Source organism: Cherax quadricarinatus, chromosome 3 (assembly GCF_038502225.1).
Source record: "Cherax quadricarinatus isolate ZL_2023a chromosome 3, ASM3850222v1, whole genome shotgun sequence".
NCBI lineage: Eukaryota > Metazoa > Arthropoda > Malacostraca > Decapoda > Parastacidae > Cherax > Cherax quadricarinatus.
Window position 1 is genome coordinate 28,854,796 of NC_091294.1, and position 20,647 is coordinate 28,875,442.

At 38.6% G+C, this 20,647-nt stretch overlaps 1 protein-coding gene across 2 annotated transcripts in view; it reads left to right on the forward strand.

Moving 5' to 3' along the window:
* The window catches only part of LOC128684071 (cell adhesion molecule Dscam2), a 642,309-nt gene that overhangs the window by 556,547 nt on the left and 65,115 nt on the right, over nucleotides 1-20,647 (forward strand). For both annotated transcript variants that reach the window (XM_070091014.1, XM_070091022.1), the window contains exon 10: nucleotides 19,682-19,944. In XM_070091014.1, the coding sequence (XP_069947115.1) occupies nucleotides 19,682-19,944 (263 nt within the window). The remainder of the gene's footprint in view (nucleotides 1-19,681; nucleotides 19,945-20,647) is intronic.

Sequence of the window (20,647 nt, forward strand, 5' to 3'; positions counted from 1 at the left end):
CGACCTGCTGCATCGCGATCGACTTTTCGTCAAATTATGCACCAGTGAAAGCAATTAGTTATAATTTATTGGTTGCCAGTATAATAATCAAGAGTTTATATAATTTTTGGTTGTGAAGATTATATAATCAAATTTACATGGGTTATATCAATTATCAACTATTTAATTTTAAAGTATTACAAGTCATAAGTGAAGCCTTTCTTGGTGCGGAACTCGGGCATCACTTTCCTGGAAAATATTCTTTCATGTAAGCTTCAGTCATCAGTTTTATCCCTCTGTCAAGAGCTTAAGTGTTGTTTGGCCACTTGGTCACCTCCAGTGGAGTCTCAATAATTTTCAGAACCTGTTGATCTGATAGAGAAGCAATAAAAGGAGGCTCAGTTTTGAGTTCAGTCTTCCAGTCAGTCATGGAATGATAGTTCTTTGCTTGCCACATTAGTTTGGGAATCACTACTTTTCTTGAGATAACAATACGAGCCACATTGTCATTCTCTTCATCTTCACTGTCATTCCCATCATCTGTGTAGATTAACAAGTCCTCATCAACATCATCAGCAGAATCTTCTCCATCCTCATCAGAGCTCTCAGTACTTTCTTCTGTCTGCTGATTCTCTTCTCAGATTTTTCTTATCATTGAGATAGCTTTGTCTCTCACAGTCATGTCTTCATCAGCACACATACCAAGTAGCAGCTGATCTGTCTGAGAAAAGTAGGAATTTCTTTGGACAATCTTCTTTATTATCTTCTTTTCTTCACTGTTCAGATGTCTCATAAATTGCAGTGACTGGAAGACATTCTTTGGACTGTGTGTGACATAAGGGAGCAGCTTGATGTGGAACCACATTGAAGCACTGAACTTTAAAATCATAATGACGACTCTTTCCAGCTCCTGACTGGGTCTTGATGTTGCCACATACAGTCCTCCACCTTGACGCACACGGTGGACCTGGTTCAGGAGCAGACAAGTCATCATCAACCACACCTGTGATCACTCCTTTGCAAATGCTATACAAGTATTTCTGGTCCCAGGACAGATCCTCTGTCACCTTGTCATTCAGAGCAGGGAAATTGTGAAATTGACTGGCTGGAAAGCAAAAACTGGCAGCTCAGAGGATCCTTGATTTGCTTGCCAATGGGACCTCTCCAATGCTCCAATGGCTTACCGTCTTAAAGGCAGAAAGCAGCCCGGAATGGCAGCTCATTTCCATGAAGCTGACAGATGAAATAATGGAGAGGATGACCAAGCAACATTTCAAGATGATGAATGCCTCCTTTGTCAGCTCCGACATTTACGTTGGTTCGGTCACAACCAACACATACAACAGGCTGTCGAGTTAGTTTCTGTTCCACCAGAAATGTATAGATAGTCTTGGCAATCTCGTTTCCACGGCCTGACCTGAGAGTCACACGAGGGAGATAAGTTGAAAGATCATTACATCATCATGCCTCCACCATGATGATGTAATGATCTTTCACCACTATATTTGGACTCCATTTCTTGGTCTTCTCATTCTTTGTCATTACACGAGTGGAGGTCTTCTTACCATCATAATACAGTGATGTGATATTTTCAAAGTTTGCTAGTTCATTTTCTTGCCTCTCCATTCGGTATTTGTGTCTGGCATCTCATAACTTCCGTGGTCCAATAACCTGACTTTTGTCGTCCTTGGTGATAATGTCATAGTCCATTAAGGTGGAGGTAGCAATGGCAGCTCCAGCATAATCACTGATCAAGTATCGGTCACATATGGCTGCCAGTGTGAGGAGTCTTGTTCTGTTCTGCTGAGAGCTGCTGGCAGTCAGACCACTCAAGATACAGCATCTCTGGCATCATCTGAATTATCGTCAGAATCAGAAACTTCTCCAGCTGCCGGTTCACTCTGTCTTTCCTCCAGCTGCTTCCTGGCTCTGGCTGCATCCTGCTCCTCTTTTACAGTCACTGTATCCCACATCCTCGTTACTGTCATGTCAACACAGCCAATTTTCATCTTCCTATCGCCTCTCTGGTCAAGAAGGAACTGTACCTCACGTTTAGGAACTTTCACATCACAATTATAGTCCAGATGGTATCCGTCACACTTTTATTTTACATCTATCATCTTAACAGGAGCAGCAGGACAGAAACAACTACATATATCAAATAATTCGTTCATTTCGTCCTGAAATGTAGCTTTTTTTGGAGACATTTTTGTTCTTATTAAGTTCTATTCCTCTACTGTACAATTTTCTCAATCTTTCCTCAATAGTTTTCTGGCTGAGAATAGGAATAGTCTTTCTGTCTCCAATAGTTTTCTGTCATAGTTCAGAACAATCCTTAGCTGCTATCTTGATAATCACTGAAACATCAGTAAACTTTCCTTCATCACATTTATATCGCAGTTCCTTAACATATCACCTTGGGGTGGAAGTTTGTTCATTGGAAGAACACTGGTATGGTCAAACAATACATGTTCCGTGAAAAAAAAAAATACCACGGGCGGGGATAGAACCCGCGATCAGAGAGTCTCAAAACTCCAGACCGTCGCGTTAGCCACTGGACCAGCTAGCCACAATAAGATTCGTCCAACTAGGTATATTTCTACACCATAGGAAGGTTAGCATAAGCACCACTGTGACCACAATTTCGTGAGTCATGTTCCGTGGCTTTCCTTGTTGACATTGTAGCATCTCAGTAGTAAAGTATATAAGTAATCAGAGTATCTGAAAAGAGAGAAAGTTAGTTAATGTTTATAAATACTGCAGAGTACATAGATACAGTACATAAAACACTGCGCTTCGCTACTCAGTAATACAGACATATTCCAAAATTTCAATCACAAATGCTATAGGCTAAACCTCAACCAATCAACTTCATATTTGGCATTGAATCAAAGATATGTATAAGGAACAATGTCTGAATAGTGCAGCTTTGACCAAAATTTCAATGCTCCTTACTGAACAGTAACTAAATTAAGTGTAGTGTAAACTCAGTGTGCCACCAGACAGTGTTTATAACTCGGATCGAGGATTTTGTGAAGACTGGTGGATTAAGACTCCAGGGAGAGGCGAATTCAGGATAAGATCCATACTCCTCCATATCCCTAGCATGAAGAACAGATAAGTACCAATTAACCCATCATTCCTAAACAGGTTGTAACCTGCTTAAATCAGCTCGTGGAGGGTTACTGACGCCGGGTACAGGTCCTGGGTGGGCCGTTCCTCTTGTTACTTCTGGTCAGGAATGGGTACAGTTTTGCTCATGACCGTTTAATTTTTGTTCCAGTTTAACAAACAAGATAACAAGCAAACTGATAAATTAGACACTTGTGCGAAGTTTGGGTATCTTTAATATAGAAACGTTTCGCCAACCAGTGTCTTCCTCAGTCCAATACAGAGAAGAATGATTAATGATCAGAAAGACTTTGAGGTAATCAGTCCCTCAGCCTAGAGTCTGTGTGATCAGTCCACCTGCAGACAGGTAAGGCGACGCAGTCGTAGGCTGTGTCACCATAGAAAAATCCATAGATAGAAGTAGGTCATACCTATAGGTCAGTGACACCGCCTACGACTGCTTCGCTTCACCTATCTGCGAAATATAAGACTCTTCTCCGTGCATATGCTGTACTCTTATTAAGATTGATGGACTGAACACATCGACTCCAGGCTGAGGGACTGATTACCTCAAATTCATTCTGATCTTCAGCCGTTCTTATCTGTATTGGACTGAGGAAGCCACTGGTTGGCGAAACGTTTCCACAATAAAAATACCCAAGTGTTGCACATGTGTCTAACTTCTCAACTTGTCGGTTCTCTGAAATATTTATCTATATAACTAACAAGCAAACAAACAATCTTACTTACTAAATTACTAACGAAGTACCTAACTAACTTATTAACTAGCCGACTGACTGACTGACTGACTGACTGACTGACTGACTGACTGACTGACTGACTGGCTGACTGATTGACTGACTGACTGACTGACTGACTGACTGACTGACTGACTGACTGACTGACTGACTGACTGACTGACTGACTGACTGACTGATTTACTGACTGATTTACTGACTGACTGACTGACTGACTGACTGACTGACTGACTGACTGACTGATTGACTGACTGACTGATTGACTGACTGACTGACTGACTGACTGACTGACTGATTGACTGACTGACTGACTGACTGACTGACTGACTGACTGACTGATTTACTGACTGACTGACTGACTGACTGACTGACTGACTGACTGACTGACTGACTGACTGACTGACTGACTGACTGACTGGCTGACTGATTGACTGACTGACTGACTGGCTGACTGATTGACTGACTGACTGACTGACTGACTGACTGACTGATTTACTGACTGACTGACTGACTGACTGACTGACTGACTGACTGACTGACTGACTGACTGATTGACTGACTGACTGTCTAATTTTTGACGTTCATTGGACCTATGCGCCAAGATGTACAAACCTTTCTTCCTAGTGTTGGTTGAAGACGGTCTCGTGAATCATTCAAACGGATTTAATTTTCAACCAGTGTTTTAGTGAGGCATGTATGATTCAGCGCTTGTTGTATTAGCCGGCTGTTGCTGATGGCAGTGTGCACTGCAGAATTTAAGAATGTTATGTGTTAGAGCAATGAGTGCGCCATCAACAGAGGCGTGGTGACGTTAGGTTATTATAGGTGCCATGCTGAGTGTCGTGCTGAGTGCCATGCTGAGTGTCGTGCTGAGTGCTATGCTGAGTGCTATGATGAGAGTTATCCAGTGGCTATGGAGTAGATGGATCCAGGGTATTGTGGACTAGATGGGACCAGGGTATTGCGGAGTAGATGGATCCATGGTATTGTGGACTAGATGGGACCAGGGTATTGTGGAGTAGATGGATCCATGGTATCGTGGAGTAGATGGATCCAGGGTATTGTGGAGTAGATGGATCCACGGTATTGTGGAGTAGATGGATCCATGGTATTGTGGAGTAGATGGATCCAGGGTATTGCGGAGTAGATGGATCCATGGTATTGTGGAGTAGATGGATCCAGGGTATTGTGGAGTAGATGGATCCAGGGTATTGTGGAGTAGATGGATCCACGGTATTGTGGAGTAGATGAATCCACGGTATTGTGGAGTAGATGGATTCACGGTATTGTGGAGTAGATGGAACCATGGTATTGTGGATTGGATCTACGGTATTGTGGAGTAGATGGAACCATGGTATTGTGGAACAGATGCAGCCACGGTATTGTGAGGTAGATGGAACCACGGTATTGTGGGGTGTATGAACCCACGGTATTGTTGAGCAGATACAGCCACGGTATTGTGTCTCTCATTCTCCAGCTGATTTTTATTATTCTCTATTGACTTGGGGATTTTTGCGAGAATAGTGGAGAATATATTGGAGACAGTCTTGTTTAGCCATGTTGTCTTGAGCTATGTTAAGTAGCTGAGGGAGAGACAACCTTAAATAGCCATGTTGTCTGGGCTATGTTGAGTAGCTGAGGGAGAGACAACCTTAAATAGCCATGTTGTCTTGGGCTATGTTGAGTAGCTGAGGGACACACAACCTTACGTAGCCATGTTGTCTTGGGCTATGTTGTCACCTCTTAATATCTGTTCAGGTGACGGTCACTTTCGTATAAAATTGTTTGTAAAAAAATAAGAATGAACACTTAAAAATTTTAAATTGAATCTAAGGTAAGAGAAATGTGAAGCAGATGACAGAGAGAAGAGAGGGAGATGGCAGAGGAAAGATCCGTACTGTGTGTATGTGTGTGTAAGGGGGAGAAGCCTCTTGGCTCTCAGGCAAATATGCCTACGACTTTTTTTGTCTGGCTTCAAGACCATTGACTAGAATGGGTCGAGGGAAGGATTGGAGCAAGATAGAAGAGATATAGACGGTTGTGGATAGTCAATAAGAGAAAGGATGTGGAGAGTTAGCAAGAGAAAGGCTGTGGAGAGTTAGCAAGTAAAAGATTGTGGATAGTCAGCAAGAGAAAGATTGTGGATGAACAATAAGAGATAAGTTGCAGATAAACAGCAAGAGAGAGAGTGTAGATAAACAAAAAAAGAGAGTGTGTAGACAAGCAACAAGAGAGAGAGAGAGAGAGAGAGAGAGAGAGAGAGAGAGAGAGAGAGAGAGAGAGAGAGAGAGAGAGAGAGAGAGAGGGAGAGAGAGAGAGGTTGTCGATAGTCAGTAAGAGAGGGGAAAGGAAGGTTAAATGGCCTGACCACTTTGGGTGGGTTTTATGAAAGTGGCTTTTTGTCACTTAATGGCAAGTTCTATTTCTTTAAACGTACTGCAGTTTGGATTTCACGAGGTTCTCCCTTCCTCTCTCTCTCTCTCTCTCTCTCTCTCTCTCTCTCTCTCTCTCTCTCTCTCTCTCTCTTCCACACAGCTTCCACTATAATCTTTCCAGTCATGTTTTCCCAGTCGTATGCAAATGGCCTCTTGGGTGTAGGTGCTGCTGCTGCCGCTGAGGCTGCAGTTGCTGTTGTTGTTGTTACTGATGCTGCTGGTACTACTACTGTTAATATTGTAGCAGCTGCTGATGTTGATGATGCAACAGATACTACTGCTGCTGCTGTTGCCTGCTGCTTCTGCTACTACTGCTACTAATGCTAATGCTAAAGCTGCTGCTGCTGCTGCTGCTGCTGCTGCCTCCCTGTGGGTAGGGGAGAGGAGGTCGTCTGTCGTTATTAATGGCGTGGGGTGGGGGGAGCCTCCTAGCCTCATCTGACTGAGAGATTGCTCATCCTTTTTTCTATCCCTCTCTTATTGTCTTTTTCTGTTCTTCCTGCTGTTTCCTGTTTAGTCTGTTCTTCCTGTTATTATTAAACAGTCTGAAGGACTCAGTGAAAAAAAAAAATTAGGTGCATTTTAAGTTCTATTGTTCTACATTATTTTGGGTTTTCTCCTTCCTTATTTTGGTCTCTTTTATTCTTCCTTATTTTAGTAGAAACCCGATTGAAAACAAGTAGAAACTGGGTGAGAACAAACAGAAAACAGGTTGAAAACGAGAAGAAAAGCGAGTGAAAGTAAGCAGAAAGTAGATTGAAAACTAATAGTAAACAGGTTTCCATCAAATTGAAAAGATACTGAAAACAAGATTTCAGATTAAAAACCTACGTAGGGGAGATTTTTGAAACAGGTTAGAAATAGGCTGAAAAAAACAGTATAGAACAGGCTTCAAACGTGTTGAAAAACGGTTGGAAAACAGGTTGAAAACCGGAATAAAACAAGTTTCGAAAGTGTTTAACACATGCTTCTAGAAAACAGGCTGAAAACATTAAAACGGCTTTCTATCGTGTTGAAAACCTGTTCTAAACCAGAGGGGAAGAGAGGTAGTGAAAGGAGGGGGGGGAGATCGGGGGAAGTGCCAGTGGGCGTGGCTATATAATGCTCGCTGCAACGTGATTGGTGGATTATTGTTTACATCTGGCAGTCACGTGAAAATACCACGCATCGCCATCTCTTTAATTATAGGCAAATTTTCCGCCCCCAAGAATTACACACCTCTACATTCTCCAACAAAATTACCATAAACCCCAATACACGAGGCACAAATACCGTATTTTAATATATTTTTCCCCTCTCTGTTTTTGAAAGAATTACACAAAAATAATGTAATCTAAAAATACTCTCTCTCTTCCTCTTTTTTTCCATTAGCAACATTAATCACTTTATTTGAAAAGCAGAATTTCCCTAAAGGAAATTCTGCTTTGATTTGTATTCAGTTCTCACTCGAATAATTCTGAATTAAATGTTTAAAGGGAAAAAAATGTATGCATTTTGAAGCAGATATATTTATTGTTTAGTAAAATATATTGTAGGATAATCCGAGGAGATAGTTACGTAGATATAAATATATTATATTATATTATATATTATATTATATTATATATATATATATATATATATATATATATATATATATATATATATATATATATATATATATATATATATATATATATATATATATTACATACATACATGTACAAGCATATATACACACCCCACTGGGTTTTCTTTTATTTTCTTTCTAGTTCTTGTTCTTGTTTATTTCCTCTTATCTCCATGAGGAAGTGGAACAGAATTCTTACTACGTAAGCCATGCGTGTTGTAAGAGGCGAATAAAATGCCGGGAGCAAGGGGCTAGTAACCTCTTCTCCTGTATAAATTACTAAATTTAAAAAGAGAAACTTTCGTTTTTCTTTATGAGCCACCCTGCCTTGGTGGGATACGGCCGGTTTGTTGAAAAAAAATATGTATATATATATATATATATATATATATATATATATATATATATATATATATATATATATATATATATATATATATATATGTATGTGTGTGCGTGCGTGTGTGTGTGTCTGCAATGCTATGCAATGTAATCCTCTTAAACAAGTAGCAGTGCTGCTACACGTAACAGAACAACAGTGATCTTACGCAGTGGAGATGTCACCTCACGTGATGTCACCTCACGTGATGTCACCTCACGTGATGTCACCTCACGTGATGTCAACTCACTTGTGCAATTATACTTCTTTAATAGTTCTATCAATTTATAACTTTACTGAACCATGGCTTTATAAAGCGATAACTTGGTTTTTTTAATTTTTGCCTTTATGAAAACATACTACAATACATTGATATTTTTCTCAACTTTTTTTGTCAGCTTGAGAGTGTCACGTCAGATAAAGCTGAGTTTGTGCGTCAGCACAGCTTATAATCCTCAGAAATTTTATGCATTATGGGTGAATGTAATTTATTCAAACCTGAGCTTAAGTTCAGAGTGTAATTAGTACCGTGTGTTTAATAAGGCTTGATTCTGTTATATTTCTTAAACCCACTGATTTACTTCTTACACCCACTGATTTACTTCTTACACCCACTGATTTACTTCTTACACTCATTGATTTACTTCTTACACAGACTGATTTACTTCTTACACAGACTGATTTACTTCTTACACCCACTGATTTACTTCTTACACCCACTGATTTACTTCTAACACCCACTGATTTACTTCTAACACCCACTGATTTACTTCTTACACCCACTGATTTACTTCTTACACCCACTGATTTACTTCTTACACCCACTGATTTACTTCTTACACCCACTGATTTACTTCTTACACCCACTGATTTACTTCTTACACCCACTGATTTACTTCTAACACCCACTGATTTACTTCTAACACCCACTGATTTACTTCTTACACCCACTGACTTACTTCTTACACCCACTGATTTACTTCTTACACAGACTGATTTACTTCTAACACCCACTGATTTACTTCTAACACCCACTGATTTACTTCTTACACCCACTGATTTACTTCTAACACCCACTGATTTACTTCTTACACCCACTGATTTACTTCTTACACCCACTGATTTACTTCTTACACAGACTGATTTACTTCTTACACCCACTGATTTACTTCTAACACCCACTGATTTACTTCTTACACAGACTGATTTACTTCTTACACTCACTGATTTACTTCTTACACCCACTGATTTACTTCTAACACCCACTGATTTACTTCAAACACCCACTGATTTACTTCTTACACCCACTGATTTACTTCTAACACTCATTGATTTACTTCTTACACAGACTGATTTACTTCTTACACAGACTGATTTACTTCTTACACCCACTGATTTACTTCTTACACCCACTGATTTACTTCTTACACCCACTGATTTACTTCTTACACCCACTGATTTACTTCTTACACCCACTGATTTACTTCTAACACCCACTGATTTACTTCTAACACCCACTGATTTACTTCTTACACCCACTGATTTACTTCTTACACCCACTGATTTACTTCTTACACCCACTGATTTACTTCTAACACCCATTGATTTACTTCTAACACCCACTGATTTACTTCTTACACCCACTGATTTACTTCTTACACCCACTGATTTACTTCTAACACTCACTGATTTACTTCAAACACCCACTGATTTACTTCTTACACCCACTGATTTACTTCTTACACCCACTGATTTACTTCTTACACAGACTGATTTACTTCTTACACCCACTGATTTACTTCTTACACCCACTGATTTACTTCTTACACAGACTGATTTACTTCTTACACTCACTGATTTACTTCTTACACCCACTGATTTACTTCTTACACCCACTGATTTACTTCTTACACAGACTGATTTACTTCTTACACCCACTGATTTACTTCTTACACCCACTGATTTACTTCTTACACCCACTGATTTACTTCTTACACCCACTGATTTACTTCTTACACAGACTGATTTACTTCTTACACTCACTGATTTACTTCTAACACCCACTGATTTACTTCTTACACTCACTGATTTACTTCTAACACCCACTGATTTACTTCTTACACCCACTGATTTACTTCTTACACAGACTGATTTACTTCTTACACTCACTGGTGTACTTCTTACACAGACTGATTTACTTCTTACACTCACTGATTTACTTCTTACACAGACTGATTTACTTCTTACACAGACTGATTTACTTCTAACACCCACTGATTTACTTCTTACACCCACTGATTTACTTCTTACACCCACTGATTTACTTCTTACACAGACTGATTTACTTCTAACACCCACTGATTTACTTCTTACACCCACTGATTTACTTCTAACACCCACTGATTTACTTATTACACCCACTGATTTACTTCTAACACCCACTGATTTACTTCTTACACTCACTGATTTACTTCTTACACTCACTGATTTACTTCTTACACAGACTGATTTACTTCTTACACTCACTGATTTACTTCTTACACAGACTGATTTACTTCTTACACTCACTGATTTACTTCTAACACCCACTGATTTACTTCTTACACCCACTGATTTACTTCTAACACCCACTGATTTACTTCTTACACAGACTGATTTACTTCTAACACCCACTGATTTACTTCTTACACAGACTGATTTACTTCTTACACTCACTGATTTACTTCTTACACCCACTGATTTACTTCTTACACCCACTGATTTACTTCTAACACCCACTGATTTACTTCTTACACAGACTGATTTACTTCTTACACTCACTGATTTACTTCTTACACTCACTGATTTACTTCTTACACCCACTGATTTACTTCTAACACCCACTGATTTACTTCTAACACCCACTGATTTACTTCTTACACAGACTGATTTACTTCTTACACCCACTGATTTACTTCTTACACCCACTGATTTACTTCTTACACCCACTGATTTACTTCTAACACCCACTGATTTATTTCTTACACCCACTGATTTACTTCTTACACTCACTGAATTACTTTTTACACAGACTGATTTACTTCTTACATCCACTGATTTACTTCTAACACCCACTGATTTACTTATTACACCCACTGATTTACTTCTAACACCCACTGATTTACTTCTTACACAGACTGATTTACTTCTTACACCCACTGATTTACTTCTAACACCCACTGATTTACTTCTAACACCCACTGATTTACTTATTACACCCACTGACTTACTTCTAACACCCACTGATTTACTTATTACACCCACTGATTTACTTCTAACACCCACTGATTTACTTATTACACCCACTGATTTACTTCTAACACCCACTGATTTACTTATTACACCCACTGATTTACTTCTTACACAGACTGATTTACTTCTAACACCCACTGATTTACTTCTTACACCCACTGATTTACTTCTTACACCCACTGATTTACTTCTTACACCCACTGATTTACTTCTTACACCCACTGATTTACTTTTAACACCCTCTGATTTACTTCTTACACCCACTGATTTACTTTTAACACCCACTGATTTACTTCTTACACCCACTGATTTCCTTCTTACACAGACTGATTTACTTCTAACACCCACTGATTTACTTCTTACACCCACTGATTTACTTCTTACACCCACTGATTTACTTCTTACACAGACTTATTTACTTCTTACACTCACTGATTTACTTCTTACACAGACTGATTTACTTCTAACACCCACTGATTTACTTCTTACACCCACTGATTTACTTCTTACACCCACTGATTTACTTCTTACACAGACTTATTTACTTCTTACACCCACTGATTTCCTTCTTACACAGACTGATTTACTTCTAACACCCACTGATTTACTTCTTACACCCACTGATTCACTTCTTACACCCACTGATTTACTTCTTACACAGACTTGTTTGCTTCTTACACTCACTGATTTACTTCTTACACAAACTGATTTACTTCTTACACCCACTGATTTACTTCTAACACCCACTGATTTACTTCTTACACCCAATGATTTACTTCTAACACCCACTGATTTACTTCTTACACCCACTGATTTACTTCTAACACCCACTGATTTACTTTTTACACCCAATGATTTACTTCTAACACCCACTGATTTACTTCTTACACCCAATGATTTACTTCTAACACCCACTGATTTACTTCTTACACCCACTGATTTACTTCTTACACTCACTGATTTACTTCTTACACACACTGATTTACTTCTTACACCCAATGATTTACTTCTAACACTCACTGATTTACTTCTTACACCCACTGATTTACTTCTTACACCCACTGATTTACTTCTTACACAGACTGGTTTACTTCTTACACTCACTGATTTACTTCTTACACCCACTGATTTACTTCTTACACAGACTGATTTACTTCTTACACTCACTGATTTACTTCTTACACAGACTGATTTACTTCTTACACAGACTTATTTACTTCTTACACTCACTGATTTACTTACACTCACTGATTTACTTCTTACACCCACTGATTTACTTCTTACACAGACTGATTTACTTCTTACACTCACTGATTTATTTACTTCTTACACCCAATGATTTACTTCTAACACCCACTGATTTACTTCTTACTGATTTACTTCCACAGACTGATTTACTTCTTACACCTTATGCAGACTGATTTACTTCTTACACAGACTGGTTTACTTCTTACACTCACTGATTTACTTCTTACACCCACTGATTTACTTCTTACACCCACTGATTTACTTCTTACACAGACTGATTTACTTCTTACACTCACTGATTTACTTCTTACACAGACTGATTTACTTCTTACACAGACTTATTTACTTCTTACACTCACTGATTTACTTACACTCACTGATTTACTTCTTACACCCACTGATTTACTTCTTACACAGACTGATTTACTTCTTACACTCACTGATTTACTTCTTACACAGACTTATTTACCTCTTACACTCACTGATTTACTTCTTACACCCACTGATTTACTTCTAACACCCACTGATATACTTCTAACACCCACTGATTTACTTCTTACACCCACTGATTTACTTCTTACACAGACTGATTTACTTCTTACACCCACTGATTTACTTCTTACGCAGACTGATTTACTTCTTACACCCACTGATTTACTTCTTACACCCACTGATTTACTTCTTACACCCACTGATTTACTTCTTACACCTACTGATTTACTTCTAACACCCACTGATTTACTTCTTACGCAGACTGATTTACTTCTTACACCCAGTGATTTACTTCTAACACCCACTGATTTACTTCTTACACCCACTGATATACTTCTAACACCCACTGATTTACTTCTTACACCCACTGATTTACTTCTAACACCCACTGATTTACTTCTTACACAGACTGATTTGCTTCTAACACCCACTGATTTACTTCTTACACCCACTGATATACTTCTAACACCCACTGATTTACTTCTTACACAGACTGATTTGCTTCTAACACCCACTGATTTACTTCTTACACCCACTGATATACTTCTTACACCCACTGATTTACTTCTTACACTCACTGATTTACTTCTTACACTCACTGATTTACTTCTTTCAACTTTCTTAGTTTTTGAAAATCATTAGAGGAGGTCAAATTCTCTCACGTGAATAAACAGAGCATTAGTCTCTTTTCTATTGTTAATACATCAAAACTGAGCAAACGAGAGAGAGAGAGAGAGAGAGAGAGAGAGAGAGAGAGAGAGAGAGAGAGAGAGAGAGAGAGAGAGAGAGAGAGAGAGAGAGAAATTAACTTTTTGATACCATCTGGGTTTCACCTAAGCACCTGAGATGTTTGGGATAAAACCTAGGGTGCCTGAGCTGTTTGGGATAACACCTAGGTTACAGAGTTGTTTGGGATAAGACCTAGGTACCTGAGTTGCTTGGGATAACGCCTTGGTCCCTGAGCTGCTTAAGATAACACTTAGGTTCGTGAGCTGCTTGGGATAACACCTAGGGCCCCTGAGCTCCTTGGGATAACACCTAGGGCCCCTAAGCTGCTTGCGATAACACATAGGTTTATGAGGTGCTTGGGATAACACCTAGGTTTCAGAGCTGCTTGGGGTAGCACCTAGGGTCTGTGAGGTGTTTGGGATAATACTTAGGGTCTCTGATGTGCTTGGAATAACACCTACTCTTTTTGAGGTGCTTGGGATGACACCTATTTCCCTGAGGTCTTTGGGATAACATATAGGTCCCTGAGGTGCTTGGGATAACATCTAGGGTCACTGAGGTGCTTGGGATAACACCTACGTCCCTGAGCTACTTGGGATAACACCTAGGGCCCCGTAGGTGCTTGGGATGCGAAATTTGTAAATCAACCCTAAAATTGGAAACGCTGTTAGGAAGAATAACACAGTTTACCCTGTATAGACGCCATCTGGTGGGCGAATTAGGTCATTACTGCATGGATGATGCCTTGCTCTCTCTCTCTCTCTCTCTCTCTCTCTCTCTGTCGCTGTCTCTCTCTCTCTCTCTCTCTCTCTCTCTCTCTCTCTCTCTCTCTCTCTCTCTCTCTCTCTCTGTCCTGTCCTTCTCTCTCTCTCTCTCTCTCTCTGTCGCTGTCTCTCTCTCTCTCTCTCTCTCTCTCTCGTCGCTGTCTCTCTCTCTCTCTCTCTCTCTCTCTCTCTCTCTGTCGCTGTCTCTCTCTCTCTCTCTCTCTCTCTCTCTCTCTCTGTCGCTGTCTCTCTCTCTCTCTCTCTCTCTCTCTCTCTCTCTCTCTCTCTCTCTCTCTCTCTCTCTCTCTCTCTCTCTCTCTCTCTCTCTCTCTCTCTCTGTCTCTCTCTCTCTCTCTCTCTCTCTCTCTCTCTCTCTCTCTCTCTCTCTCTCTCTCTCTGTCGCTGTCTCTCTCTCTCTGTCGCTGTCTCTCTCTCTCTCTGTCGCTGTCTCTCTCTTTTTTTTTTTTTTTTTTTTTTTTTTTTTTTTTTTTTTTTTTTTTTTTTACACATGGTTTGACAAGGTTAAGGATCCTAGCTTTATTGACAAGCTATTTACAGGTTAAGGATTCCTAACTTTATTGACAAGCTAAGAGCTGTTACCTACATCAGCTCATTTGAAAGCATTTTTATTGTTATGAGACATACAAGTAGGGAACAGGATGAAGTTGGAGCCATCTGTGGGCCAGCATTTTCATTTGATCAACTGACGTTATCTCGTTGACATCATTATTCTGAACGAATGTGTTCCATACTCGAGTCATCCTGGGTATGTATGATCTCAGATGGAGTGATGTTCTGGAGAAGGGTACAGCCAGAGTGAAGTTGCTGCTTTCTGCCCGTCTTGTGGCATAAAAGCTTGTTTCGCGCTGTCCTCGAAGTGGATCCAAGTGTGGTATTTTGACAATATTGGCCTTGTACATAACAGTAAGGCCACCCACATCCCTCCTATGTTGAAGGCTCTGCTGAAATGACAGATCCATCCATCTCTGTCGCTGTCTCTCTCTCTCTCTCTCTCTCTCTGTCGCTGTCTCTCTCTCTCTCTCTCTCTCTCTCTCTCTCTCTCTCTCTCTCTCTCTCTCTCTCTCTCTCTCTCTCTCTCTCTCTCTCTCTCTGTCTCTCTCTCTCTCTCTCTCTCTCTCTCTCTCTCTCTCTCTCTCTCTCTCTCTCTCTCTCTCTCTCTCTCTCTCTCTCTCTCTATGTCTCTCTCTCTCTCTCTCTCTCTCTCTCCTTCTCTCTCTCTCTCTCTATCTCTCTCTCTCGCTCTCTCTCTCTCTCATATTCACTATATTCACTCTTCCTTTATTATTATTATTATTATTATTATTATTATTATTATTATTATTATTATTATTATTATTATTATTATTATTGTTACCATTATTATTAATAATAATGACAATAATACTATTAATTAAAATGATATCAATAATAATAATAATAATAATAAGAAGAAGAAGAAGAAGGAGAAGAAGAAGAAGAAGAAGAAGAAGAAGAAGAAGAAGAAGAAGAAGAAGAAGAAGAAGAAGAAGAAGAAGAAGAAGAAGAAGAAGAAGAAGAAGAAGAAGAAGAAGAAGAAGAAGAAGAAGAAGAAGAAGAAGAAGAAGAAGAAGAAGAAGAAGAAGAAGAAGAAGAAGAAAAAAGAAAAATGAGAAGAATAGCAATAATAATAATAACAATAATAATTATAACAATAATGACCTCTCCTGTGCTCCTTGTTGTATGTATTTAAATTATAGTGAGTCTGGAAGTACAGGAGCGTCGCACGTAACGTGGACTCCGGAGCCAGAATTATTGAGGGTGAAATCTTAAAAGTGCGTGGACAAATACAGGTATTGTTGAAGTGAAGCACATCTCGGAATTATAGCTGAGCTTTCGCGAAATATTAGATTTTAGCGGGCTTGGTCTGTGAGTAGACACAGTGTATGTTGGTTGTGATGGTACACTGTGCAAAGTGTGCGGTATATGCATATATATGCAATAAGATCACAGTAAACAGCTGATATCAGAATATGCAAAACAACCATTGTATAAGAATAGTGAAATTCCAAGCGCTTTTGTGACTTCTCACATTATCAAGGAACTATAAAAGCAGTACATCAAAGGAAGGCATATAAAGGGTCTAGACCACACCTCACCATCACATCCCACAACAAAGCAACACCTGATGCGCGACTCAAAAGAAAGAAGGAACACTGTAGCAGGCCCCAACTAGACAGGTCCTTGAAGACATCCCACTAACAAAATATTTGCCCACCAATTAAGATTTATTATTTGTCCAATGTATTATTATTAAATTCTTCCCAAATTTTATTAATTATAAATGAATCTAATTTATATAAACCAAAGGAAATATTCATATTATTTTCAAAACCTCTTTGCATGAAACATGATTCATACATATATATATATATATATATATATATATATATATATATATATATATATATATATATATATATATATATATATATATATATATATATATATGCTTGTATAATATATATATATATATATATATATATATATATATATATATATATATATATATATATGCATATATATATTATATATATGTATATATATATATATATGCATATATATATATATATATATATATATATATATATATATATATATATATATATGCATATATATATATATATATATGTATATATATATATATATATATATATATATATATATATATATATATATATATATATATATATATATATATATATCGTGCCGAATATGTAAAACTGGTCAATTAGCAAGAACTAATTTAAAATTAAGTCCTTTCTAAAATTTTCTCTTATACGTTTAAAGGCATATTTTTTTCATTAATGTTAATGTAAAAAATTTTAATTTTGCACCAAAAAAATTTTAGAAAACTTACCTAACCTTATTATAAGAAGAACAATTTATTTTAGCCTAACCCAACTAAATATATTTTAGATTTGTTTACAGTAATTTAATACTAAACAAACACAGTGAAATATATTTTTTTCGTTAGGTTCAGAGTGATTTTGGCGAAATTATTGCATACATAAATTTTCACTTGTCCTATATGGCAAGATGAACGTTGCTATTTAAGCCAAGATCGCAAATTCTGCCTATTCGGCACAACATATATATATACATGTATATATATATATATATATATATATATAATATAATATATATATATATATATATATATATATATATATATATATATTCTTTTTTTTCAACCAGCTCGGCCGTCTCCCACCGAGGAATGGTGACCCAAAGAGAAAGAAAATCCCCAAAAAGAAAATACTTTCATCATCATTCAACACTTTCACCTCACTCACACATAATCACTGTTTTTGCAGAGGTGCCCAGAACACAACAGTTAAGAAGTATATACGTATAAAGATACACAACATATCCCTCCAAACTTCCAATATCCCAAACCTCTCCTTTAAACTGCGGGCATTGTACTTCCCATTTCCAGGACTCAAGTCCGGTTATATAAAATAACCGGTTTCCCTGAATCCCTTCACTAAATATTACCCTGCTCACACTCCAACAGTTCGTCAGGTCCCAAATACCATTCGTTTCCATTCACTCCTATCTAACCCGCTCACGCACGCTTGCTGGAAGTCCAAACCCTCGTCCACATAACCTCCTTTACCCCCTCCCTCCAACTTTTTCGAGGACAACCCCTACCCCGCCTTCGTTCCCCTACAGATTTATACGCTCTCCATGTCATTCTACTTTGATCCATTCTCTCTAAATGACCAAACCACCTCAACAGCCCCTCTTCAGCCCTCTGACTAATACTTTTATTAACTCCACACCTTCTCCTAATTTCCACACTCCGAATTTTCTGCATAATATTTACACCACACATTGCCCTTAGACAGGACATCTCCACTGCCTCCAACCGCAGTATATGTATGTATATGTATGTATATATATATATATATATATATATATATATATATATATATATATATATATATATATGCAATAAGACACACACACACACACACACACACACACACACACACACACAAACACACACACACAAACACACACACACAAACACACACACACACACATATATATATATATATATATATATATATATATATATATATATATATATATATATATATGTGTGTGTGTGTGTGTGTGTGTGTGTGTGTGTGTGTAAATGTATACCGGAGTATACGTACACTGAGAGGTATCAGTGAATGTGCTACAAGAGGTATTTATCACTCATGGTATTTACACTGAGATGCATAGAAGAGTAAATTTCTCACTCTGTATTCACTGATAGTTGTGTATCTTTCAGTGTATAATATTCAATTGTGTTGCAGGTACCACTGCGTGACGTCGTAATAAACACTTGTTTTGCAGGTACCCTTCGGTGACGTCCTGTGTTGTAGGTACTGCTGCCTGACGTGGTAATAGACTTGTGTTGCAGGTACTGCTAAGTGACAACATAAACACTTATGTTGCAAGTACCGCTGTGATGTCATAATCAACACTTGTGTTGCAGGTACTGCTGCTTGATGTCCTAATCAACTTATGTGTTGCATGTACCGCTGTGTGACGTTAAAGTACACACTTGTGTTGCAGGTGCCGCTGTGTGATGTAATAATAAACACTTGTGTTGCGGGTACCGCTGCGTGAATTAATAAACACTTGTGTTGCAAGTGCGGCTCCGTGACGTCATAATAAACACTAATGTTGCAAATACTGCTGCGTGACGTCATAATATACTCATGTGTTGAAGGTACCGCTGTGTGACGTCATAATTAACACTTGTGTTGCAGGTACCGCTGCTTGACATCGTAATAAAGACTTTGTGTTGCAGGTACCGCCGCGTGATGTCATAATCAACTCTTATCTTGTAGGTACGTGAAGGGGCAGTACGTGTCGGCACACGGGGAGGTGATCAGCCACGTGAACATCTCTACGGTGCACGTGACGGACGGGGGTACGTACGCGTGCACGGCGGAGAACAGTGCCGGCAGCGTGGTGCACTCAGCACGTCTTAACGTGTACGGCCCCCCGCACGTGCGTCCCATGGGGCAGGTGTCTGCTGTAGCGGGGGAGACCTTCCTTGTTACGTGCCCCGTCTCCGGCTACCCCGTGCACAAGATCACCTGGAGAAAAGGTACGTTCCCCTACCTCGTGCACAAGATCACCTGGAGGACAGGTACGTCTTTCTACCCCGTGCACAAGATCACCAGGAGGGAAGGTACGTCTGTCTACCCCGTACACTTGTGCACAGGGTAGAAGGTGCACATAAACATTGGTCTTCAAATTGTGAAAAAAAAAAAAATCTACTTCGGAGAAAACACATATTTCACTTTAATGTTTTTTTTGAATATTGCAAACTAATGTGATCATAACAACAGTGAGTTAACTTTGCAAGCAAATTTATTAACACATTTTTGCGTATATATATATATATATATATATATATATATATATATATATATATATATATATATATATATATATATATATATATATATATATATAATGTATTCTTAACCTTACCTGTATAACGAATTCACTTGTACTGATGCAACCCGAGGCTGTTTTGCTTCTTTCTGGTATTCCACTTCTGGAGTATCTCCTGTCAGTTAGGTAAGTTTTCTCAGGACAGAGGACAAGTGTTTCCTGACGCGGGTCTTAGTCATATGATGACCCACCGCTGGAGCTTAAGGTCATCTGACAGAGGCCTTCCGTTGGCTTATCGGTCCACCACTTATGGTTATCAGTCAAGGGTCCATTAATTTGTTAACAATAATGGACACCACGTTCCCTGGTAGTGTTTCTCCAAGACTGAGGAGCTCCCACTGATTCAGTCT